The 26743-nt window shown below is 40.9% G+C and overlaps 1 protein-coding gene across 1 annotated transcript in view; it reads right to left on the bottom strand.

The window, feature by feature from the left end:
- Nucleotides 1-999: 999 nt before the first annotated feature.
- Nucleotides 1000-26743, bottom strand: part of pik3c2a (phosphatidylinositol-4-phosphate 3-kinase, catalytic subunit type 2 alpha) — a 51234-nt gene continuing 25490 nt past the window's right edge. Inside the window, exons 5-33 of the mRNA XM_062420547.1 lie at nucleotides 25721-25841; nucleotides 24160-24271; nucleotides 23795-23874; nucleotides 22496-22559; nucleotides 21441-21587; nucleotides 21313-21346; nucleotides 20787-21027; nucleotides 16701-16823; nucleotides 16401-16568; nucleotides 15874-15991; nucleotides 15237-15379; nucleotides 12522-12713; nucleotides 12173-12266; nucleotides 11917-12011; nucleotides 11136-11316; nucleotides 10916-11020; nucleotides 9943-10035; nucleotides 9528-9657; nucleotides 8896-9032; nucleotides 7957-8126; nucleotides 7067-7223; nucleotides 5770-5879; nucleotides 5071-5278; nucleotides 4816-4940; nucleotides 4355-4472; nucleotides 4167-4248; nucleotides 3519-3625; nucleotides 3277-3402; nucleotides 1000-3184 (exon numbers count right to left, since the gene is read on the bottom strand). Of these exons, the coding sequence (XP_062276531.1) occupies nucleotides 3002-3184; nucleotides 3277-3402; nucleotides 3519-3625; nucleotides 4167-4248; nucleotides 4355-4472; nucleotides 4816-4940; nucleotides 5071-5278; nucleotides 5770-5879; nucleotides 7067-7223; nucleotides 7957-8126; nucleotides 8896-9032; nucleotides 9528-9657; nucleotides 9943-10035; nucleotides 10916-11020; nucleotides 11136-11316; nucleotides 11917-12011; nucleotides 12173-12266; nucleotides 12522-12713; nucleotides 15237-15379; nucleotides 15874-15991; nucleotides 16401-16568; nucleotides 16701-16823; nucleotides 20787-21027; nucleotides 21313-21346; nucleotides 21441-21587; nucleotides 22496-22559; nucleotides 23795-23874; nucleotides 24160-24271; nucleotides 25721-25841 (3764 nt within the window). The 3' untranslated portion in view covers nucleotides 1000-3001. The remainder of the gene's footprint in view (nucleotides 3185-3276; nucleotides 3403-3518; nucleotides 3626-4166; nucleotides 4249-4354; nucleotides 4473-4815; nucleotides 4941-5070; nucleotides 5279-5769; nucleotides 5880-7066; nucleotides 7224-7956; nucleotides 8127-8895; nucleotides 9033-9527; nucleotides 9658-9942; nucleotides 10036-10915; nucleotides 11021-11135; nucleotides 11317-11916; nucleotides 12012-12172; nucleotides 12267-12521; nucleotides 12714-15236; nucleotides 15380-15873; nucleotides 15992-16400; nucleotides 16569-16700; nucleotides 16824-20786; nucleotides 21028-21312; nucleotides 21347-21440; nucleotides 21588-22495; nucleotides 22560-23794; nucleotides 23875-24159; nucleotides 24272-25720; nucleotides 25842-26743) is intronic.

Genomic DNA, 26743 nt, shown 5'->3' on the forward strand with positions numbered 1-26743 from the left:
AAAGAGTATCCCTGCCTAAAGACTGCTGGAAGGTGCGTTTAGCTCTGTAGGGAAATTATACTTTAGGTATTTTTGTATCTGGGTCTGATCTTATAAGAAATTTCCAAACTCTAAAGCATCTTTTAATGGGGGCTGTAGCTCAGCATGTAGTGCAGTGTTGGTGATCCTAAAGTCCTCTTGTCCACCCGTCAAAATGTCTTTGGACAAGACACTGATCCCCAAATTGCTCATGATGTGCACAGTGCACAGCATGTGTTCATATGGTAGGAGTCTTCCTGCTGCTGTCATATTCCTGCACTGTCTGCACACATTGTTGGGACTTTCCTTCCAGTAGAGGATTTTCATATGAGCAGTCGCCCAGGGCGGCATCTTACCGGGGGCGGCACGGAGCGCACACACCAAAAGAAAAAAGTACATTTTCCACCCCCCCCACCACTGTGGGACTAATAAAGGAATATCTTTTCAAATGGTCTCATTTCTGCTGTTTTATTGTATTGTATTTACATCTGTAAAGCTCTTCAACCAACACCCCTTGTATGAAATGTGTATAAAGTTTATCATTATTATTATTAATGTTATGGATGGGTGTAGGGAGTATGTAAATGTGTATCCTGAGGCCATGATAGAAGCAATTATAACTTCTAGTCTTTTAAACATACGCCCTGAAACAGTATGCTAATCATTCTTTACACTGAGTGATGGAGATGTTAGTTGTTTTCACTGCAGTATCACTGGGTTGAAGACCTTAGTGTGAAATGGGAAATCTCCAAGAAATACCATTAAAGCAACCTTCAACCCACAAAAGTTGCATGAGTGGAGCTTCTAATTAGACTGCAGTTAAATCACCTGGATGGTTGAATTCAACTCTTTCTGGGCAAGGAGAAAGTTGAAAAAACACAAAGCAAGGCAGCTGGTGCTCTTTGTCTGTAATTCATAGTCTGCTTGCATCCAACACATTTATAAAATAGAAACAAAGACAACGTCACTTCATATTTGTTCCAAAAACATTTAATTTGCTTTAGGAAAGAGGGATTACAGTACAAACTGATCCATTCGGGTTACAGGTCACCAATTAAGAATAAATAACTGGCCATGTTAATACAAACTCTGCTTGCTTTCTTTGTACAGTCACTAAAAGAGTGTATCAAGTCACTAATATTCATAGTGATATTGTGAGTGTAGCTCTTAGATCATAATTGTCTTGTAGATCATTAAAAAAACAAACATTTTTTCAGATAAATTCATCTTAATTTCTTTATTAAACATTAACAACAACTTTAGATTTATAGTTAGCTAGTGGAGAGGAAAGCAGCTAATCTCTTGCTCAGGATCTTGTTCCCTTTTTTTTTTTTGAAGATGTTTGAAGTTAAAGTTGCCTTTTCAGCGCTGATCTGTGTTCAGTTTGCCTGAAATTCCCTCAACATTCAGAAAGTTTTCTCACTTACATGTCATAAAACCGGTCGGGAGTTGGACTTCACTGGCAGTTATAGAAAAACTTTTTACCCAGTAGCTCATCACGGCTTCATTACACCACTGGTATGCACTGGAAGTGAGAGTGGTATTGCTGGCCGAGCTGAAACAGCCTCATGTCCAGACTCCAGCAGTAACTCAGTTCCTACAATGCTATTTCAAAAAGTCTGAATTGTGGTATTAAACCACTTGCAGGAAAAACTGAACTAACTTTTGATCAGCATTATCGGGCAACTATAATCTCTTCATCATGAGCACTGACAAGAGCGTGTTCCAAAGCTTATGATACAAATTCCCCTTAAGGGGTGCTGTGTTGAAATAGTCAAGTAAAACCATGAGAGAAAGACCTGGTAGTGTGCATTTAGTGGCAGTCCACTGATACAAAAACACCTTATGGTGCTGGTCTGGCACCAGACCTGCGCAGGAAGAACTACTGATATAGCTTTTATAGAATATAGATGTTTCTTTAATAAGGACATCACATTGTTAATAAAATATATCTAGCAATAAGGCCAAGTTGAGCATTAAAAAGAGATTGTGAGCACAAACAAAGGCACCCTGTTCAGCTCCCTACTCGGGAGAGTGGTTTGATTTGCTGTCCCTCTCAGTACTTTTGGCACATTTCGGGGAATCATAAGGTCACTGTTGATTTCCTGGGATCTGGTGTGTTGAACTACTCTACCCACAAGCGTCTGCCGTAAAGCAGGAAACTGTGATGCCTCCTATTTGTCTAGATAGAAAACAAGGAAAATGTAAAAATGAGCCCCCTTTCTATTCCTTAAAAAATAAATGTGTCAATCTATATATACTCTTCTGAAAGTAAGCTGTTTTGGTCCTCTAATATCAAAATGTACAAAACATTACAGCTTTTCGTTATAGTTTAGGAAAAGAGAGACAAAATAAGTGGAGATTGTTTGTCACAGAAACAATCTTGATTAGTTGAAAAGGGAAAGAGAAAAAATAGTGAGGAGTGGAGATCAGGCTTCCCTTTGAGGGTGTTTGAATCGGCCTGTTCGGTCGTCCTTTGAGGAGTTTTTATTCTGCATTCATGTCATATGGGAATAACCGTTGGAGCAACATGATGATGGTTAAAAGCAACGACTGGAGAGTTTTTAACCTAGTTTGAATCTGTGAGGATGCCATGATGGGGAGTTTTCTGGAGAATCAGTACATATACACTTAGTAATACATAGTTTCATCAACAAGAATAGCTGTGTCCTGTCTAAAATTAATACTAATCATAACGTGATTTGTGTGAAGGAAATGTTCCATTTGGTTTGCCTGATTTTAAATGAAAAAAAAAATCACTCATTATTGCTTCCAAATCATCCTGTTTGTTGATGTTAGAAAAGAATAGGGTCAATTTCCAGACCCCCCCCAAGTTCTGAAGTAGTATTTCATGAACTGAAAGCTGAGGTGACCAGTATTTTCAAGTAAGGTCGCATCTACTGCCTTCCCCATGTGATGTGAATGCAGCTTTTGTTTGGAGAGGCGGGGTCTGTCCCCCGTTTTGGGAAAGGCAGGTGGGAGTTTAGAAGTAGGGGACGGCCGTAAGTTTGTACCACTTGACCGTCTCCTTGCTGAGGTCAAAGTCTTTGAGTCTGAGCGTGATGCCGCCCAGGAAGTAGTTCTCACGCAGCGACTCGGCGCTGAGCACGCTCAGTTGCAGCTCGCGCAGGCCCAGGGATTCCTTGCTGTTGCCGCTGTACACCAGCTGTGGAGGGAGAGGAGGGGAAAAGTGAGCAAAACCTTGATTCTTGAGTCCAGAAATGTAAAGTAGGTAATCATTATTTTGCATTTCCTAACCATCTCATTGAAAGTAGGGTTCCTGGTTTTCCTTGAGATCTTTGTCTTGCGTTTGGAAGACTTGTGTGGATCTGGAAGCAGGTAGGTTTTCACGTATGGGTTGGGATCTGTTCCGTCTTCAGAAACCTGATGTGGAGCAGACAGATAAATAAGAAGTATGACAATAGATTAGTAAACAGAATAATAATCTGTCAAACCAGCAGCTTAGGTTGTTTATTAAATTATAAATATTTATAATTTACCAGGTCTCTGATGTGCATCACCATGATGAAGAGATTGCTGTTCCTGTAGGAGATTGAGAGTTTCACCTCTCCTTCCACCCGACCAGAGGTGGGACTCAGTGGAGGCTCTGAAACAGTCACATGCAACACACATCATATTTCAAGTATTTCATAAGAACAATTCATCATTTCTACAACATGGTCACAACCCAGAACCACAACTTTCATGATAAAAGGTGACGTTATATTCAGATTCTTATGACTTATTTGCTACGTTCATTGCTTAATAGATGAGGCAGGAACTTTGTACAGAGACAATGGGAAAAATAGGCAACTTTCATTTCTCAGTGATGAATGCTTTTGACTGATTTTGTTTTACTTTCCATGTTTTAATCATTATTTCAGTTTTAATTCTAATTTTGCAACAACTAGTGGTAATAATCCAAGGAAAGGAAAGTGGTAACATTTTAGATGGGCTGTAAATATACAGTCATCTTTGTTATTCAGTAATTGCAAAAGATTGTAGTTGGTTTCAATTTGAAGGATTTATTACATAAGAAGGAAAACGATAACAAGGTGTGTCAACAGATGAAAATCACGTACAATGTCATCATCGTGCGCATGACAGATAGGTGAAGAATGGGAATGAAAAGTGCAGTGAGAGTTCACCTGGTTCTTTGGGCGTGGCCTCTAAGCCTTCGGTCTTGTCATCCCGTGCAATCGGATGAAAGAAGGTATAGACCAAGTCACACTAGAAGAAGAGAACATGAGATTACTAATATTGTCCAGCTTTGTTTACTGTATACTGTATACTGTATACTGTGTGTGTGTGTGTGTGTGTGTGTGTGTGTATCTACCTGCGTGACCTCTGTGGAGCTCCTCAACAGGTTGTGGACGTAATTGTTGAGCTCCATCTTCCTCTTTGCTGCCACTTCTCTGACGTTGGTGCGACCAAGCACCATTTTGTTTGGGAAACTAAAGATATGCAGAGAAAACCAAGACATACTCATTATACTACAGAATATGATATAACTCTCCTCCCTCTATGCTACTGAGCTGAGGCATAGAAACATAGAAAGCTTATAAGTTTATAGAGGGAAATTTAAGTGGGTGATAGTGAGCTAGGTAAGGTGGTATTACACCAGAGAGATTATTTATGTCCAAAACATGCCAAATATGTTTTTTATTCCTCTGTGGTCAGCCCTGGTGTGACAATAATGACATATACTGTATCTCAGCTTTCAATTAAGATTCTGAAATCTGTTACAATTTTGAGGTAATAGAGACAGAGGGTCGTAGAGGAAGTCAGGTGGTGTACCTTGGCAGCTTCCAGAGGGGGAAGAGGATGGTGAGTTTGTTGTGGAGCTCCTGAAACTCATCAAAGGTGCGAAAGACAAACTGAGGCTCATTCTGACCTTCCCTCATGATCCTCACCACATACGTCTGCACAGAGAGGATAGATAGGGAGACAAAGAGACAGCCACGTCAATCAGATGTCAGTGCTTTCTGGTTTAACTCCAGATATGAGATGAAACATGAAAAGATGAAGTGACACAGCTTTAGGGGGACTCACATAGTGCTTGTCAGGGTTGTATCTCTTCTGAAAGGAGAAGATGGAAGCATGGATGATGCGGCCCTCCTGTTTTAAGGTGTATGTCTTGGGGGAGAAGGACAGGATTGGCTCGTCATTTGCCGGAAGACCAGAGAACCGTAGCTGAGCCAGGTTGTGGATGAAGAAGTTGAATTTGGTGGCCACGCTGCCCAGACTGGACTCTATTAGCCTGGAGCAGATGGGGGGGAAAGAGAGGCGGAAAAGGGAGAAAATGAGGAGGAAATAAGTGAAAGGTGAAGGTGAGACAAGGCTTTTAACATGACTATGCAAAAGCACAAATGTAAATGTGTGGTTTTCCGTCAGCAAGCTTAGATCCAATCCGGCCTGACTGGTCTTACGAAAACAAAGCAAAACCTGATACTTCTTGCTTCTAGTGTGTCAGGAGGCTTTGTTGCTGTAATGTGAGACTGTATCTATTGTTAGATTTTCCTGTCTTATGTCGCCACCTGGTGGATTGTGAGTTGAACTCCTAGAACAACTCGAAATAACAGATCTGGCCAAAATAGCAGCTGCACACATGGGTAGACAATTTCTGTCTTTCTCCTGATGTTCCCAGTTTTGAGGTTTAGCAAAAGTTTTAGGGAAAAACATTTTACATTTCACCCAGCCTGTTAAGACACAAGCTAAGACATATGTTTGAGGATCAGGTGGTGTTTTTACCTGGTGAAGAAGATCGTGGCCTCAGCATCTGTGTTGTGAGGCTGCAGAGCATCAAACACATACTTTAGATCCTGAGAGCTGGTCAACTCTGGGAGGCCTGACGACGTCATCTAGGACACACACACACACACACACACACACACACACACACAGATAAACACACAACCCATGATAAGAGATTAACTCATAAATGGAAATATATCTTTTAAGGTATTAATTTCCAAGCTAGCTCAGAGGATATACCTTAATATATGACCCATGTTTATGGAAAGTTATTACCTACTTTAATAACTATATCTACATTGTATATATATACTACATATAGCATATACCATATACCATCTCGGCACTCAGTAACCTCCCCCAATAACCCCATATGGACCCAGCCCTCCTGAGTGTGATATATGTGTCAGTTGTGTGTATGTGTGTGTATTTATATGTTGCTCAATGTTTAGTGGTGTTTGTACAGTGTGTGTGTGTGTATTCATATGTTTCTCAATGTTTGGTGGTGTTTGTACAGTGTGTGTGTGTGTGTATGTATATTGTTAAATGTTTGGTGGTGTTTGGGCATGATGTTGACAGATTGTGAAAATGAATTTCCCCATGGGACAATAAAGGCTATCTATCCATCTATCTATAGCACCAGAATTTAATACTCAAAATACTTGTTGATCCATATTCAAGAATATTGAATAAAGTTGACTAATACTACTAAATAATAGTATTCCATTCAAATTAGGGGTATCAATCATTTTACATAATAATAAGGGAAGTAATAATGAGCTACACTTGTTTTAATTCATTACATTGTGGATTATTGTCTTTTAAATGTTGTTTTGATGCATTATTATGCCTCATGGAAAGCCCTCTGAATTGCCTTTGTGTTTAAAAGGTGACACAAACACCCTTGCCACTTCAGCAGCAATTCTTTTGAGAGACAACATGACAGACATTTCCAGGACAACAGTGAAAGATGTTGATTCATTAGGAAAGCAAAACAATTCAATGGTTTGGAAATCTTTTTATTCTGGCTCACGCAGGTTCGAAAGAAAACAAAAGGAGGTCAAACCTACTGAGGAAAAAGAAGCTGAAGGTAGAAAAATGCCAAATCAGTAGAATAAAGAAGCAAGAATATAGAATAAATACTTTATAGCCAGTCCTACCGTCTGCAAAACTGTACAACATTAAAACAAACACCTTCTGCATGTGACTGTATGTAAATATGTAGCTGAGAGTTCACGTATTCATGCAGATTAGTGTATATTGCTTGTGTGTGTATGTGTGTGTCGTGCCTCACCAGTGACAGCAGGTTGAGGAAGAGTCCGGAGTGCTTGCGGATCAGGTTGTAGGCCTGGCTACACAAGTCTACAAACAGCTGGAAGCGACTGGTGGGACGCTCGCCTCCGTTGATGACGTACGCCATGTCAGAGGTCAAAACAAACGGAGCTCGGTCCCTGATGGGAGACAAGATTCAAATTCAGCTTCTAAAAAGGGGTTAGCAAATAAGTTTGGAGGAAAAATAGTTTTGTCTCCGCTTTAAATCCCTGGGAAATTTCTGGAATGGGAACGTGAATGCACAAAACATGGGCGCCCTTAAATAAATTACTACAAAGCCCTTAATTACTTCAGCGGAGATGCTCAAAAATAGACGAGTGTGGTTGTAGGCCAGCCCACCTGGAGAGATCCCAGCAGGGAAAGCGTGTGGATGTGTGAGTTATGAACCAGGTCATGCCTGAAAATACACATTAATCTTGCTGTGTAGCTCCTACATCTGAAACTCAGTGACCCACAAAAAGAATTGTAGGTCGCTTAGTTTTTTGGCGACTGGCCTGCAGATCAACTTTACTACTGATGACATCAAAGCCACTTGTGTCCTCACTGAGTCATTCGTGTTACAGTTGGAACAACTGCTATCAATGCTCTCATCACTGGTAAAGCAACCTTTGTCCCAATCTGTCAACGACTTCATTTATCCCTTTTAATGATTGCATGTTAGCATTCTCCACTGAAATCAGCTGATATGAGACCTTTCACCTACACTCTGGTTATTTCCTGGCAATATAACAACAATAAACATCCTGTTGCACCCTTATGGATAAACCTTTAAACTCTGATAGTACACGAAAGCAGATTGTGATTGGTATTCATGCGTACACTGAAACATGCGTCAACATGTTTGATATTCACCTTTTGAAGCTGCCAAACATCTGGGCGTGGCCCAGGAACTTGCCGAAGTCGATATGAAACATGTGACCAGTAGAGCGCAGCATAATGTTATCATTGTGCCTATCGCAGATGCCCAGAACGTAAGTTGCCACACAGCATCCGGCACATGAGTAGATGAAGTTCTCTGATGCCTGGAAAGAGGAAGGGAAGTGAAAGAGCAGGACACAGAAAGACAGAAATGAGTGTGAATATTTAATGTGAAGCACAGGCTGCTGTGTAATGTTGGTTGGTCTTGTTGGGGAGGGCGACAGATTAAAATGCCTGAGAAGTAGGTGAAGTTTCTGACCAGAGGCACGAGAGGAATTCACAATTTTTCCAGATGTTTCAAGCAGACCCAAGAATAATATTAAAAAATATTTTCCATATATCTCCAGACATTCCTTAAACAACTATAGTCTCAAACACAGCAAAGCTCCATTTAAGCATTTTGCTAGTAACACACATATTTCAGCTTCCTGCTTAGTTTAAAGGTTAAATGTTGTGCGGTAGATTTTCTAGGATCAGCGTTTCTGAGTCGGGAGTAAAGTTACACATTTATAGGAGTCAAAGGTCAAACAGTTCTACAACTGCTATAAACTTCAGGAGCACATAAACGGTGCGTCTTTAACTCCTACACCGCCACATCATACTGTCAACAGAAATTTACGGTTTTGATATCCGAGTCATCCGCCCCCCCCCAATTTTTACATCCCATTGCATTATAGGATAGTTAATAGTAGCTTAGTGGTGTAACTGAGATTCATAATATATGTGATGTAAATACTTTGTACCAGAGAAGTAACATATATCATAGGTAGCAGTGCAGTAAGTACAATAATGGGGAAAAGTGATATATTTTCCTATTGGCATATGTGGTGGGATTGAAGGGATAGTTACACAGTCTGCTTTGTATTTATGTACCTTCTCATACTCGTCCTCAGCAGGGTTGTACTTGCGGAGCCACTCGGCCAGGGGTTTGTCCTTAAAGGATCCGGTGACACCGTACTCCACCTGGATCTTTCTCAGGGTGTCGGAGGATGGCACAAGCTCCACCATGCCTGAAAAACACATCACAGCTTTACTAAACACACTGCAAACATACAAAAGACAGTTGTGTACATCACCTTTTAGAATGGTATTGTATTGCCATGTGTGATTATGTCCAACTAGTATAACTTTATAGTAGAATGACTAAGCCATTACTCATACGTATGAACTATAGTCCAAATATTTGTTTTTTGTTTTTTTTTGTGGGTGGCTCATTACCATTTCAACATGTTGTTCTGTCTGTGCCATTTGACCAGTAAATGTACTTCCTTCTTGTAATGTCACACTTCAGTAAATGCTTATGTACTGTACTTCCTTCTTGTAATGTCACACTTCATTAAATGGTTCATCCATTGTCGCTGCTTTTAATTTCAGACGAATAAACAGAAAGATTATTTCCTCTCTGAACAGTTCTGTTTACTTCTGACCTCTTATACAGCATGTCTGTGCTTTGGTGAGTACAAGTTGATTGATGGTTGTCTTGACTGTACATTTTATTCTGTTACCTTTGTCCTTGCCCGTGGAGATGCATTTGAAGTTAACGATGCGTAGGTCCAGCCCCTCCTGCAGCCAGATGCGGTCCATGATGCGGATCATCTGCAGAGCCAGCATGTCCTGCCTCAGATCTTCTCCCACCTAACATACATAAAGACTAATTAAGCCACCATTGCTGCACTTTTGTTATTATCACGTTGGTTCCTCTCTGGCCACCAGGGGGCGCAGTGGTCGGCCAGGCAGCATGTAAACAAGTTAGAAAATGTACCTGATGACAGCTCCCCACTGTAAACTAATGGTGCGTGTGTGACAGACACACAATAACCTGTACTCGGGTATTGTTTGAAACAATACTGATGTCTTTTCATAAGGTTCATTCCGTGCATTTGTGTGGGGGTGGGAGTTCTGTACTGTACTGTACTGTACCTTGAACATAACATTGATCTCTTCTCCCAGCGGGTCGGCGTTGACCAGGGCCAGCTTGAGAGGAACTGCGTTGGAGTTGAAGAAGGAGCACGTCTACACACACAAACACATACACATATACAGTATAAGTATATTTTATACATTACATCATGCTTATGTTGCCTTTAAGATGCAGCTTTAAAACATGATCTACAAGAGGAGTCAGGATTTGCTTTCTTTACACCTCTAATTTATTTTGAGATGCTTTAAAAGCGATCCAGAAACCATATGCTCTATGTAATCATTATACTTCTCCAAAAACATCACTGTCAAATGACTCTAGCAGAATAACGAAAAGTAATTTTTCAGCTTACTGTCAAGCACAGGCAATCAGATTACTCTCTTGTGATTTCAACAAATGTTAAATTATTTCTGGCTCGTATCCATAAATGTAACTGAGGAGGCAGGCTGCTGAAACACAGAGGTAGCCAGGTGGATTCACCAGAGGAAAGTATGATTAGAAGCTATTTTAAGTACAACTCCTCCTCTTTTACTCAGGAGAATACATGCAGACGCTTGGAATGTGACATTCAAAGTGTCTCATTATTCACAGTGAATATCTGCATGAGATACTTCAGAATATATGCATGCATGTGTTTTATATTTCGGTGAGACTGTGGCTTTAATGAGCTAATTTCCTCAGCGGTTTAAAACACGGAGATTCAACTAAGAATTATGTGGCTGTTTGCTAACAAATACTTGGGTTGAGGTTTTCTTCTTATATGCGACTGCTACGAATTTAAAACTGCTTATCCTCTGTAGATCAGGTATATCCAGTGTGATGTCACAGATGCAGTGACCCAAATACAACACAAAGAATAGCTGACGCTGAGCATTATGATCCTAAAAAAGAAGGATGATATATTCTATTGCTATTTCGGTACATGCAAAACCGAGAAATTCTCCTTATTGAGGGTTTGTGTGTGTGTGTCACCTTGAGGTTTAGCTCCTTGGCCACCAGACTGGGGCTGAGGGGCAGTCGGCAGCTGTTCCTCTGGAAAAAGTTCTGAACGTTTTCAAGGCCCTCCTGCAGTGCCACCTGAACACACCAAAATCATTTAAAAAAGTACAAAAAAAGCCCACACACACGCATATAATATAACACACACAGCAATACCAATGACAAGTACACACAGACACACACACACACTGACCTGTCGGCCGGACCCTCCGGCCTGTTTGACCCTCTCGGCCACGGTTCCGAGCAGCGTGACCAGGTTAGTCTGTTTCTCCAGCTCCACTCTCAGCTTGCTTCCACAAAGACACTGAAGGGCACCCAGCACCCGCTCGTATCGTCGTCCCCAACCAGGATCCTGCACGGCGTCCTTCAGCAGCCTGCAGACATCAACATCGTCATCATCATCATCATCACCTACAGCTGACATTCAGTGGATGTTTAAATCACAGACACTAACTTTCCCGTAAGCCTGTTTTTTAAGTGATCAGCAACGAAATGGGGAACATTATGTAAAATAGTTTTTTTTTAAAGTGGAAGTGCTGATGTCCAATTCAGTATCAACACTAGGTGCAGTGCAGGGAGTTGGACTCAAGAGCTAACCTACTATTATTCTATTTTTTACAGAGCTGCAATAGATTAATTACAAGGCATCTGCAAGTTTTCATAAAGAACCCTCTTAATGGGAAACAGACTGTCTCATGAATAGAAGTCTTATCTCTTGTACATATTTCAATAAACAGCATCTGTTGAATTAGACAAATAAGAAATAATTGTTTTCGTAGAGACAAAAATACTTCACATTTTCTGGCTTAAGAAACACTGACATCACATCACATGCTCATCGAAGACATTTCTTGTGTCTGTTTATTCACTTCAGCAGCTATCAGAATCATCATTTGCAACATTTAATTTCAGATGTTTTCTTGGAAACATCTCTTTGACAGCTGGTTGATTATTCAGTGCTGCTGTGAGCTCACCAGTAGAGGTAGTGCGCGATGATAATGTTGCTTTGTGCTCTGGACAGCAGGAACATGACGAGGGCGTTCTTCAGGTGACACTCAAACTTTAAAGCCTGGGAGGGAGGAGATGAAAGAGGAAAGTGAGTTAGAATTAAAGATGGAGGAGTTGTGAAAGAGTGTATAAGAGGAGTAGCGACCTGGTGAACAAACACGTGATAGAAGTGTAAGTGTGAGCATATATATTGTGTATTTGTGTGTGCATGTGTAGCTGTACCTGAACTAACTGTGGCAGGTAGTCAGCCAGCTCATCATCACTGCTCTTCGCGATCCAACTAACAGCCACACTTCTCACCTCTGTATCTGCAAACCTAGACACACACACACACAAAATCAATAAGTGGATTACAACAAAGTTAATAATTAAGAAAACAGGACAGACGGCATTTAAAACCCTGAACTGAAAAGCAGATGCAACGACAGAAAGAATAACAAATGTACAATGTAGGAGTTCTGTCTTTATCGCTGTTTTTGTTGCACTGTAAAATACACTTTTTAATTTTATAGGATCTGTGGTGCCATAAACTGAACGTATGCACAAGACCGAAAATTAACAGAGCGCATACTTTGAGTCGAGCAGCTCCAGCGCAGTGACGGGAGGCAGCAGTGGCCAGTGGTGCAGCAGGGAATGGATGTGAGCCATGCTGGCCCAGTCCCAGCTGGGCGCACTGGCCAACACCTTGGGGAGGCTGCTGGGGTGGTCCCTCCGACAGTGGAGCCGATGGTCCCATAAGAGCTGGTGATCTGCCCGCTTCAGCCTGGAGAGAGGGAGAAGATAGAGGGTGAGTGGGTGAGAAGATGTGTAGAAAAACCTAATAAATAAACTTTATTACTTAAATGAAAATATCAGTTGGATTTTTAAAGAAGATTTAAGCATCACATCTGATTAAATTTGATTTTTTTTTCTTTTGTCAGTGTTAAACAAACCCCACCTAGCATATGAAAGTGGAAGAAAAGAAAGAACAAACAGACTCCAGGCAAAGATGATTAATAGAAGATTAATAGAAGCACACAAAATCAAGACGGCAAATAAAAATGTAACCAAAGTGTAACAGCAATGTGGTTGTAAGGTTTCTTATAATATATGAGAAAATATGGACAGAATAAGCAAACGGGAAATTCTCTACCCTTGCTCAACAACTACTCTTAATTTCCATTTGATCAAGAAAGTCTGTGTAAAAGATTGTGAGGGTGAAACAAACTGATTGAAACAAAAAAAAGAAAAAGAGCTGACATGGTTTAACTGACCTTCCCTTGACTAACAAAAGCAGAAGATTACAATCATATAAAGAATTTGGCCTCTGAGAGTCATGTGAGACTTGTAACTCGACAACCTACAACCAGGAAATCAAATATCTTTTATTTACCCAGTCTAAAATTCCCTAGCTGGTGCACGTCCTCTGGTACTGGGAGACTCTCGCTATGTCTGTGGCATGTTGCTTTCACTTCTCTTTTCTTTTTTAAAGCTGTGTTCAACCCAAAAAAATCTTTTGTGTTAAATGATTCTGTCAGCGAACTTTTACTCCTGTAAAGTGAGACACTGAATCTTCACTAAAACACGGGATGCTGGTCTGTGGCTGACCCTGACCTCTGACCTTAAAAATAACAAGTTTCCCTTCAGGGATTGATGAAGCACTACACATAAAAAAAACAAAACAACACACAACGGATTAGTGAAACTGCAGCTCCACAAGTCTTATGCCCACAGAGGCTGGAGAAATGAATGAGCAGGATAGAAAGCAGGCGGTGAGAGGCCAGTAAGAGAGCGCTCTGTGCTAAAGTGCCGGTTGAGTCTCATGGATGTTGGCAGAGTGGAGGAGCTTTGGCTGGCAGCAGGCATAAGAGAGCATTTAGCTGGGCCTGGAGCAGCTGGAGGAGAACAGACACACTGGAGCAGACAACATACAGGCATTTATGGGGAACTGCGGCTGGCAAAGTCAGTGGCTTCATTTAAAATCTCTTCTTAAAGCTAGAAAATCCAACAGATTTTGGGTGGTCTGAGGTCTTGAGCCAAAATACTGTCTGCAAAAATGGGTAAATTTAACTGGAAATAGTGTTTCCGTGCATGTTTTTGAGACTCTGATAACAATAAGTACAGTAAGTCTAGTAAAAGCCAATCTGCAGATTAAAATGTATATTCATATATTCACGTAACGTTCAATCTATATAAAAAAGGTATATAGTCGACAAATAAAGTCCTCACATCTTTCAAAAAGTGTGGTTTTGATACCACAGATGCTGAATTTTGACGAGGTTAAAGATATTACAGATATAAAGCAATACAAATGTTGGTTCTAGTCTGACAGAGTAAGATTTATATTTGAGGTTTCGAGTGAACAACGACTTTAAACTGTTCAAATTTCCACATGGGCACATGATCAGTCTGAGAAGTTATTACACTATGCAGCAGTTGGGGTTTTTCTGGCTTGTCATGCTTGTACCAGAAGCACATTTCTACTCAGACCGTCTGTTTTACACATCAAGCGGAACAACATGAAGATCACCTCTCTGGTGGCATTAAACGATGTCAGCCCTTTTATTTGAAATAGTACCAAATTTCCCTTACAAACTATGAAGTGAAATGAACAGCCGGCTGACACATTAAAAGTGTAGCGTGTAGAATTTAATGCAGGGTTTCCACCGGTGTATTGTAAGCGCGGCAGCCCGCCAGGCCTGAGTTGACCCCCTGCGAGGCCTAAGCTGTGGGGGGGACACGAGAGCAGCTGCTCGCTAACAGATACGTTTCTTGTTTTAAATTTGTATGTTTTAATGTTTCCAATTTTTCCTTTTTAATATTTTGTTTTTTTGTAAAGCACACTGAGTTGGCCCTGTGTATGAAATGCGCTATATAAATAAATCTGCCTGGCCTTGCCTTATAATGAACAACGTGCTGATACATGAAAATGAACTGAATGGGTTTCATTTCTATAAAAAGAAACAAAAAAGCAGAACGACAGTCGCAGCGGTAGGCAAGTGATGTAATCGGACACTGTGTAACAGCGGTAAAAAACCTTTCCCCCATTTAAAACTAAGAACATTGTGTTTTTGTTACCGAAGAATGAGCCCTTTATATCCACATAGTGAATGCAGCCACTACAGGTTCTCCTACATGCTTGGAAGAACTTTGTTGCAATCTGCTACCTCACTGCCAGAGGCCAGTAAATCCTACACACTGCACCTTTAAATCTTTTATTATGTCTAATTTCAGATCCAAATTTTGCATCACAACCCCCCCACCCCCTCTCATGTTACTTTTGGAAACATAGGAGTGATTCTTGTACCCGAAATTGGAAGCACGGCTGCAGATTTTCTCCAGTTTGCGTCGGAGGTCTGGGTCCAGCTCCTCCAGCGTGTTGGGCTCTGGGCTGGGAGCTTCTTTGGGTCCCACGTATAAAACTTCGACTGGTGAGTTGGGGAAGTCGACCTAATGGTAACACACATGTAGTTAACTCCAATTCAAGAGGAAATGTGTTTTCTTCACAAATACTCTCTCAAATCTCCTTTTCTAGTTTTAAGAAATCAAGCCTCACTATTAGACATGTTTAAGAAGAACTGGTATTATAAAACACAGTGTTATTGCTACTGAAGTTACCAGGACTACCACTTCTACTACCACTAATGCAGTAATTACTATTAGTTGTAGTTCTTGGACAACTGTGCCTGCTACTACTTTCATTTCTCTGATCATTAGTACTTTCATGCCATGACTGCTATTATTGCATATACATGTATTACTGTCCCAAAACTGTCTATTTCTACTACTAAGATCCCTTTTATTACTATAACATCTATCAATTCTACTCCGACAATGAATACTAGCACAATTACTACTATTAACGCAGCATGACTACTAGCAGTACTAAAACCACTATGACTGCTAATGCTTTGACTACAGGTGCTACTGACACCACCACCAACCTGCAGTATGACTCTCTCTGTGGGAATCCTCTTGCGGCTGGCCGTGGAGCCGGCAGCACTAGTGACTCCCTGGTTAGACATCCACAGGCACAGCAGCCTGCTGCCCCTGGCAAGAACCCTGTGAAACACAATCAGCGATAAACAATAACAAAAAAACCAAAGCAACAAGCCTAAGGAAAACAGACTTCCTTATATTGTGGCAAGGGCGTAAACTATCATGATCTTTCCACAGCTGTATGTTCTTAAAACTACAAGTACTGTTAAATCCTGATTAGTTTATTTTGTTTTTCAGCTCATTTAAAGTTAAAGAGTAACGGTTTCTTTGTTTAAAATAGAGGAAAAACTGTTGAAAACCTCCATAAAATAAAGCTTTAAAGATGTCTTATATTACCTGATTTCACAAAGACTTTACTTTAACATAAAAATGTGCAAATTCCCTGACTCTACACTTTCAAATATTCATTTATAAGTGAGACATTCACACTACTGACACTGAGTATAGCCTCCATCAGCTGTTCCTCTCTTACCGTCTGAAGTCAAAGAGCGGCATAGACACTTTGCCCAGCACCTCTGGAGCTTTTCTCTGTTTGTTAGAGTCGGGTGAGCCGCTGGCATTTTGGTTCAGCACCCCGAAAAGGGTCAGGCTCAGTGTGGACTCCAGTGGGAGCACAGCGACCGCTATGGGGAAGTTGATGCTGGAAAACGATGAGGTCAGTGTCAGCGACATGGAGGCACAATGTAAATACAAAGTTGTTGAAATTTTGAAAATGGCATATAACTGTGGTAGAGTGGGGAGAGGAACGGAGCGGAGAGAGGTAATCACTTACAGTTCGTCCCATTTGATGTGGTAGAAGAAGCTTTTGTATGTGCCCACTCTCTTGGACTGGATCGGTTTAAACAAGTTCTTGCCGTTGTGTGTGAGGGAACACATCAGGAAGTACTTCTCATAACTGTAACAACACAACACAATGAATAATGCAATGTTTCTGGGTCTTAAATTACGCATTATCCAACTGATTAAAGGCTCTGCCGGGACATTTTTTAAACAGATTTCTATACAGTAAAAATCTGATGATGCTTGTTCGGTGAGCTAGTGTAAATAAAACACTTTGACACTTGCCGCCAGAGCACTGTAATGGGACATACTGGCACTAAATGTAATGTAATGCATGCCAACCAATCATACAGGGAGTTTCTAAATAACTGTGGTTTGATATAAGACACATTATATGTTAAGGCTAAGACGTTCTCAGTAGTTTGGGACTTGAACGAGCAACCTACTAGTCTGAATCAGACTGCTGATGACATTGACACCTATGTACTAGTATTAATAGACTCTCTCAGTTCTTCCTGTTAGACTTCTGTACCTGCCCGCACAGCCCTCAGAAGAGGTCTAACAGGTAACAAGTGAAAACAGCTGTGTAGGAGGCACTTTAAGTCTTTTTTTTATAGTATTACAAGTCTTTTTCAGGGTGGGTCTGTTCACACTCACATATGGCAGTACAGATTCACACCTAAAACTGTCCAGTAAAACCACAGTCTGATCTGCTGGAAAAAGCTCAGCCGGAGCACTTGCAGGTTGAGGTGCTTCCTCGAGACCTCAGTGGTGAAAATAAGGGGCAAGAGCAACAACTTCCCCATGTAGATTTCTCCTTGTTTCTCCTTCGAACCGGCAACCATCCTGATACACGTTTATTTCTCCACCACTGCCCCATTTTGGACGGAGCCACAATGAGATCACCAAACTTAATGAAATAACTGATTTCACTTGCATACATCTTGACACGCAGAGGTGGAACTGATAACATTAACGATGGCCTCTATCAAAAAAGTTCTGGTAAGTACACCCGGTGACTGAGCCATCACGCAGCCATTGTTAATGTGATTACTGAGGCGCACAAGAATGATAACACACTAGAGAATGGAGCACAGTCTGTACTCGCCTACACAGACCTGAGAAGAGGTCTAATCAGGCAACGTGATTGAAAACACCTGTGTGGGTGGCTATGCAGGGGTTTTATAACTATATGGTATTACACCTATTTATCTATTACCCCTTAATGCTCGCATGTACTGTATATACAATACTAAGCTGTGTCCGAAATCACTATCACTCTATTTAATAAACACTACATAGTTTATCATCATTTTGTGTCATCACCATCCGCTGTAGAGTAGCCTGATGGTAGTTTTTACGTCTTTAAAATGTAGAGCATTGCATTGTGTGATTGTTACCAGAAAAAATGTTCTTTTCCCATTCCGTTGTGGACATTTTAATCGTAAATTATAGTGGATATATTTACACACTAAGCATTCAGACACTTAAATAAAATTGTGGTGAGTAAATATCATGCAATAAATAGCAAATAAGAAGTGATTTTGGACACAGCCTATGATTTTTTTTATATAAGATGTCTGTAAAATTAATAAATGCAAATATATTGAATAAAAATAAACTAAACACCAGTAACAGCTACAGAGGAAAAACTATCACGTGCATTTTCTTGTATACAGTAATTTGTACTTCCAGATGTGCAAATAGAACCTGAACAAATCAGTCGAACACCAGCATTAAGTTCAGTTGCAACCAATTAACCACACTCTTTAAAAATAACCAGTTTCAGTTACAGATACATGTGTGACTGGAGGGTGAAAATACCAACGTTTCACATTTTCACTAATACAGGCTTGATCCGCTACTCGGTGCCATCTGTGCTGGCAGCTCCACCGCTTGCCATGGTGTCTCAATATGCTGGCAATGCCGTGGCATCTACTGAGACTCCAGATGGATTACGCGCTAGCCACAACAACGCCAAATTCTCAGACCTCAATAAGCGAGCATTATAGTAACACCACACCACAGCACAGCAAAGCCGATATGCCCCGGCTACAGGTTCGGGTTAGGAAATACTGTACTCGCTGTGTCTCTCTCTCACTCTCTCTCTGGCCTTTGGGTTGTGAGCAGCTAAATATTTTTGGAGGTGTCTTTGGAATGACAGTCACTGCAGTAATGTCTGGTGTTGGCTTAAAATAGCTGCTGGAAGAGGAGGCGCTGGAGTAAATTAGCTTGTTATTAGGCAGCCCCTCTCTTTGTGAAGGCCTCCCCGGCTGAAAAGAAGAAAATTACCACGGAAGGAGAGAAGGCATTATAGCAATTTTCAAGACAGGTTTTAAAGCTGCCTCCATCTCACAGGCTTCTAGCTCCTATACATGTTTTATCTCAAACTCTTTATCTCAGACCTTCATATTCTTCTTAAGACTTCAGCACAACTAAGACCGAAACTTTTAAAGCTGAGGATTATCAACAGGTGAAATGACAGGAGGTGAATTTCAAAACCTTCAATCTCTTGATCTTTTTTCCCCATAAATAAAAGGGATCAAACGGTTTCCCAGACACTTCTAGACTTCCAGACCTGTGCGAGATCCTTGTACTGTGACAGGGTTTGCTAGAAATGTACTGATCCTGGTTACTGATGCGTGACAGAGCTGGGAATGGAAAATTTGGCTCAGCTCTGTTCCAGACACACACAGGAGATAAAGTCAGAGAGAAATTGGACACTGGCATGGAAAAATAAGACACGGGGGTGCAACACCGGAGCCGTTAGCTTGGCAGGAGAAAATAAGACAACTGTGACAACAGTTCTGCTGTGTAACCTCCTCCTTACTAGTTATTAGATATCCTGTAGGTGCTGTTGCAAGATAGTCTTTAATTATTAGAAAAAGGCAAATAAAGTGATTATTCTGTCGTCATCTTTTATCCTTTCTTGCATATAGTATCTGGGACCTTTATTTACTCTAACTGCAGCAGGTACCGGGCCTTTATTAGAAGCAGGCTTATATTAAGAAAGGCTTTTATTTCTAATTGTCTCAATTTGATAAGAATATTTCCTCATATTTTAGTATGAATACCTCATTTTCTGCTCACTCTATTAATTTTTTGTTGTTGCATAACCGGTAATCCACTTACTCCGATGTGAGGATAAATCATTTTAGTGCTTGAGCTCCACCTGCAAAGTTTTGGCAGTGCGCCACTTATATAGCATGTTCGCTCACTAGCTTAACCAAGTTACACCGGTTGCCCATTCTCATGTAGTATCACTGCCATCCTTATAATTATAAAAATATGCTCTGTTATCCTCGTATTTACAATATTGTGTGGCCTCTGTACCCTTCCCCTCTCTGTGACAGCTAAAGCGCTACACATGAACTCATAGAACTGGAGTTATATTCATTTAACTACTATTTTTGCTTAACTGGCATGCACATTATCCATCCTTGTTTTTTCCACTGTCCCTTTTTTGGAACTGGCCTTTAATTGTTCGTGTTGATCACGCCCCCGGCCATTACTGGAGACCTTGCTTTTAACTGACAATTGTTTTTTTATTAAAAGAAATAAAGTTAGAAATGTAATAATACTGGCTGATCATACAAGAACAAATACGTGAACAAAGGTTTTAATTACTCTACAGCAAACGTTAAGAGTTCCTCACATAAGATTTTGCAAGAAACTCTGGATGAAAATGAAATGCTCTGTTGTAATATACATAAATTTATTACGTGCTTCATGTGGCAACACACCCTGATGTCATTACACATGGATTTATTGTCGTTAACCAGAATCATTAGTACTTCCAGACACTCAACTCTCACTCTACACGTTTGTAAAACTAGACAGAATTCAGGTCTTTTGCAGATGGGATACTCATCTACTTTAGCATCCAACATATGACCCACGAAGAGCGCTGTGTCAAAGGTTCGATAAATTATTGTTACTGTGGTTTTTGGTTTCTGGCAGCATTAATGTAATGACATGATTTATCTTTTGTGAAACTAGTTTGATGGGAGCGCTTTATGATTTATTTAACTAGCCTTCATTATTGTGCTGAATCACATAGCGGTGGCTCTAAATTTACCTGCTGATCCAATTGGGCGGGATGCCGTGCAAAGCGAACAGGGTGAACTGGAGGTGGTCTGTCGTGCCAGAGGCTTCTTTACTGCCCATCCCCTCCCCGGTGGCTCCGTCTGCAGCGTGGGGCAGGGGGGACGAGCTGTAGGAGAGGGATGGGGGGCAGAAGGAACGCAGGTAGAGCTTTGCCAAGTCGTAGACAGCCTGTGTTAGCAGGGCCATGCACTCCTCCACAGGACTGGTGTGACCTGTCAGGGTAAGACAGGAGTCAGTGTGGAGACATGGGGGACATCATGGTAATAGCTGTCACTTGAGATTCACTGTTTCTGCTGTAAGTTGCTTTCATTCAGTCGCAAGGGATCACCATCATAATTTTTAGCACTTGTTGTCTCAATGAATACCAGGCAGTGATGTGGTTGTTTTACAGATTTTATATTAGGGGAAAAAGAGAGCAACAGAATCAGATTGGTATTCAGTGTCTGCAGATGTCGTGAGTTTAGTTGAGTCTGACTGTTTGTATGTAAAGTTCTTACCATTTGATGATTGACCGGATGATGTGGATCCCATCTACAACGTAAAAAATGTTGCTCTTAGTAAATCAACCATGCATGTAAACATTGTTATGTATGCACATGGGTGATTATGTGTGTTTAGAGCCCACCTTAGGTGAGCGTGTCCTGGGTAAATTGACGGAGTGTCGCAGCCTTTTGATGGCCTCTGTGATGGCCTGGGTCTCCACCTCATCCAGAGCACAGCAGAAGTTCTTTACAGTCTGCACCACCCGGTCCACTGTCTTATACTGGGTGCTCTGAAAACACGGATACATACATGTGTGTTACAACTCCATCACTCTTCACACACTCATAACAGCTTGCTGTGAAAGGGATATCCTCCTGAGCTGTACTTTTGCTTTCAGTGTGGTTTCAAACAGTCAAACTGATTGTTTAACTCAAGAACACATCAGGAGGCTTCAGTGAGAGAGCTACCAACAATTCATCAAACAGACTCTCATCTGCTCAGTGTTTCAAAGCAAAACCAGCTAACTGTGTTGCACGTTTGTGTAAATAAGGCTCGAAACAGCATGAGAAAAGTGTATTAATTACTGTACATGCTATGATTTGGTCATGGCTCATACAAGAAAAATATTGATGCCATCCTCAGGTTGAAGTTGGGTTAAGGCTGGGCGTAGTTTCGCATCCCTTTTTCATAGAGTCTGAATTCAATTACTTCACAAAAACCCAAACTGGTGGAAAAACAGATGTGCCATTTCCAGAAAGCATGCCTTCTAAATGAATGTTGTGGTCGACTAACATTTGTGTGTCAAGTATTTGAATCGGCACAAAAACCTTCAGGAGAATTGATTAAAAAAATTGAGTTCTTCATTACTATTCAGTTAAAGTCTATTGCACTCAGATGTAGCATCAGAGACGAGACCCAGAGGCTACATTAAACTCAGCACAGAGGGTCGCTACACACTAGTACTCCATTTTAAAAATCAATACTTTGCTACACACTAGAGTGCAGATGCAGTGGACGTATAACTTGCTGTTATACAAGTTAATATTGTCATACTGTAAACTTAACGACCCACCGAGGGACAGGCAAGCAATCCACACTGCAATGGAACATTTCCAAACTTAAGACGTGCATATCATCGAAATCATTTTCCATCCTATACTCCTTAAGTTTCCAGACCTGCACAGGGACCACATGTACCTCATTTTGTAGGCAGGTGTTGACTTGATTGTGATAGCCTTCCAGATAGTCGGCCAGGCCTTGTCTGGAAGAAGACACAGCGAGAGGTAAGGAATGAGAGGGAGACTGTAAAGTATTTGAGTTATTATCAGTGCTGATCACATCGGGACAGAGCACAGAAAGTACTTTAGTTAAAGAGAAATTTCGCCTTGTTCTTAAGTGAATGTCCAATCAATGTTGATGGTAGATGTAATCAATTGAAGAAATACATTCCTTAGTGTGTGCTATACTCAGCAAAACAGCTGAGTTTTCCTACTTGCAGAGCTGGGCCAGAAGTGCCTACATGTACCAAGATGCATTGCAAACAAACTAATGACACTCTTGGCAGCCCTATCCTCTTGCATGGTTACCACAGCCGCAGCCTCTCTCTGCTGCATTACTTTAGCCGTATATTCTACTGTAAGATGTATCCTCATCCATAAAATCCTCTGTATTCTATTATAAGGACTGCATTCATATTTTAGGATGATGTTTTTGCTGTTGGAAGTGTAGCTAGTTTGCAATATATGTGAAGACAACAACGAAGTTTTGTTTCCGAGCAGCATGCCCCCTGTGGCTACCTAGAGGCAAACACTAGAAATCCAAGCTGAAATAGCCTGTAGAGTTTCCTTTGCCCCCAGCTACATCACTGTGCATGTCAAATGACAGTGCTAGGAGGAACAATAGCTTTCACAGCTGCACCCCAGAGAGACAGAGAACATCGGCAACAACTGCAGGCGGTTTTACACTAAATCCCTTATTCTGATAGGTACAGATAAAGTTGAAAATTGGTGAAATGGTCCTTTATCTAGAAATCACATGGCAATACTGTAAGCCTGTAAAATATTTCTGTAAAACAAAAATGACAAATAAATTGTATGTAATTTAGAGAGAGAGCATAGAGAGTAGAAAGAAAATCCCTGCATAAAGCACATATTCAGATTGGCTGGTATAATACTACAGCTAAAAATACAATTTCCAGAAGCAGCAGCCACCCTTATTTATTCATCCTCCATCAAGCCTGCACACTAAACTTCTAAACTTAACAAGATATGTTTAGCACACAAATTAAATAAGCGTGTAAACTTGTTTATCTCTATCTTGGAGTTCAAGTTCCTTCATAACATCATTTCTAGACTAAACCACACTGCGACTGTATTCTCGCAGCGTTTCCCAGCCGCCACAGTGTCTAATTCATCCTGCTTCAGTTTCATTATAAACCAAAAATATTTTTACACTTCTCCTCAGAGGATTTTCCAGACTGGTGTAGGACCATCATACCTGGTGACATTCTCCTTGAACGGCCTCTCCACCTCGCCCAGGTGCTTCTCTAAGTGTATTGGAGCGTTATCATCTTCGGCCTGGGAAAAAGTGGGGGGAAAAAATACATTTACCAGTCAAGCAAATAAACTGCGGAGTAAGCAGGCGCCAAGCTCTGAGGGACACATTATCATCATAAATCAAGAAACCATCACATCAGCGAATGAGGATTAACGGTAGGTGGGTGTGTCCAGTTTTAAACGATGGTACAGAGGTTAAAACTCAATCTTAGTGGCACAACTTGAAAAAAACCCATCTTATTTCACTGGTCAGTAAAAATTTCCCCCATAAAGTTCATATGAGCTCAACGTGATAGAATGACTTACAGCGCGCGCCAAGTCCCTTCTCATGGTGGAGTGAGAGAGAAGTTGTAATGTGATCTCATTCTCCCACTTCCTGCAGTTCTGGACGTACTCGTGGCTGCCGAGGCTGTGTTTACTATGGCACAAGACAACAAAAGAGGCAATGTTATGAAAATCACACTAAACTGTATGTTAGGGATAAGAATGAGCATTTATTGAGGGAAAAAAAAGGAACAACGCAGAGATTAATAACTCCTTCAGTGAAGTGGATTGTTTTGTTTTTTTCATAACTAAGGTCAAAGTGGATTATCCCTCTCAGAAATGTAAAATAACTATTGCTTAGTGTATATTTTCGGGTAAACACAATTTACACTGTAATGTCTGCTCTGTAAGATCTAAAAATGTTTCTATTACTGTAATATAAAGCAGTTTTTCCCATAATCAGAGTCCAAATTTTGCTTTCTGTCTCCCCTGTTAAGATCTGACGTGTAACATTTTCAAACATCCACAATAAGATGAGTTATACACTATGTCACAGACCTCTTGAGTTTAAATGCTATGTCTAACGTCAGCGTTGTGTAAGCTGGCTTCACAGGCGGTCAATCTGGCACCTCTTTAATACAGAGCTGATGTCTGGCTCAGATTTGACTGGATCACAATAAGAAGTTACTATGGGGACAATATTTTGAGAACAAAATGACAAAAGCATGTATAGAAGAAATTCAGTTACTACTGTTTTTACAATATTTGCCGGTATGGCTGAGACTTTAAAAGGATCTGCCGGGAAGTATTACTAACATTTGTGATTTGGCAGATGGTACTTAGCTTCAGGTTTTGTCCTAAGAGGCCTTTCTTTACTATGATTACAGGTACAGCAGTGATGTAATTGTTGGAGGCATTCATAGCAGTCATGACTTACAGGTTTCTACACAATGCCTCAAAGTAGATGTGCAGGGTTTGCAGATGGAAATCAGAACAAAAAAAGCAAAAACAATCACTAATTATGTCTAATTATTTCCAAGGTTACCACAAGAATAGAGAAACACAAATAAAGCACTGCTATGATTTATGAGCCCTCTCAGTACGGATATGGTAAGGTTATGAAAGTTGGTTCCAGTATATTGGTTGCACAGCATACACAACATTCATCTCTTCAGCCGTCATAACGCTGAATGACAGATCAAATATGCAAGTTTTAAACATTTGGATGTAGTCTAGGCCTTTAAAATCCTGATATGGGAGTAACCATTCCCATGTTTCCCAGATTAGAGGGAGAGGTGAATTTTCATGGTGGAAGAGGGCGCGGGGGCAAGATGTAGAAACATCCGCCAGTTGATTCTGTACAAGATTTTTTTTAAGGCGATGCCAAAAAAAATGCAATGGAGAAAAATACAGAGGGGGCGAAGACTAGTGACAGGAGAGAGGAGGCAAAAAGAAAATAAACGAAACCTATTTAAAAGCCTATGAATTATAAACTAAAATGCTGGGTCAGCATGGAAAATGTTGTTTGCCCAAATTCCCAAGAGGCTGGTGTTTTGGAGAGGGATAGTAATATATAACATGTCTTCTTGTTGCGTGTACTCACTTCTGCAGCACTTCCTCCTGGCCGCAGACTTTGAGCAGGTAGCTGGAGAAGTCGACCTGGTCCAGGTCATCGTGGACCCAGCAAAGAGTCTGACTGATCAACAACTCAACGGGAGAACTCACTGAAAGAAGGAAGGAGAAAAAGGGATGGATGGGGAGAAAGAGATGATGAAGAAAAGGCAAGGGGGAGGGACAGAAAGAGGGTGAAAGCCAAAAAAATAAGGAGAGAATGATGAGAGGGAAGAAAAAGGAATGACAGAAGAGAGCAAAAACAAGAAGGGCGTAATGTGAGTTAGATCAAATGTTTTTAAACCAAATGGATTAGCTGCTCTCGGCTACAGCAAACTAAAATCAAGTGGGAGGCAACACACGATACAAGAAAAGACTCGGTGGTGGTCTGAGTAAAGCAATAAGGAATTTGAAACAGCCCTTTTCTAACAGTAAATTCAACATCTAACACAGGACACATGTACAAATCACATTGGAGGGATCAGAGGTCAAAGGTCAACACTGTGCACAGTGTTTGGGGTTGTTAATAGACACACATTTGCTGCTGTGGGAACTGAACTGTAGATTGGAAGATTGGGAATTCCTCTCCGACCGCAAACCATCCCGCTATGTATTGAACAGCGTGTATGTCATTAAAAATCAAACCTGTTCTCGAAATCAAAGGAACGAGAGCGGTGTGTGTGTGTGTGTGTGTTGTGGAACGATATTAAGTGGGAGGATTTGGGGTCAAGCTTTAGGTTTGTTTGTGTACGATCCAATATCTGATGTGTCCGGCCAAGCTAAGACTGGGTGGAGAGCGAAACCCGACACAAGGCAGATTATTGAAGCTGTTTAGCTGCTTTTACAGTGGATTTAACATGTTCTTAACTTCTGCCTATACACAAACATTGCGGCAGACAGATACAAAGAAACATCTCTTTTTGGACTAAGCGCACACACACACCCAGCTTATTAGTTATTTGTTCATATTGACACACGGAGAGAGAGGGAGAGACCACCCCTGACTCCAGCAATA

Source organism: Scomber scombrus, chromosome 6 (assembly GCF_963691925.1).
Source record: "Scomber scombrus chromosome 6, fScoSco1.1, whole genome shotgun sequence".
Lineage (NCBI taxonomy): Eukaryota > Metazoa > Chordata > Actinopteri > Scombriformes > Scombridae > Scomber > Scomber scombrus.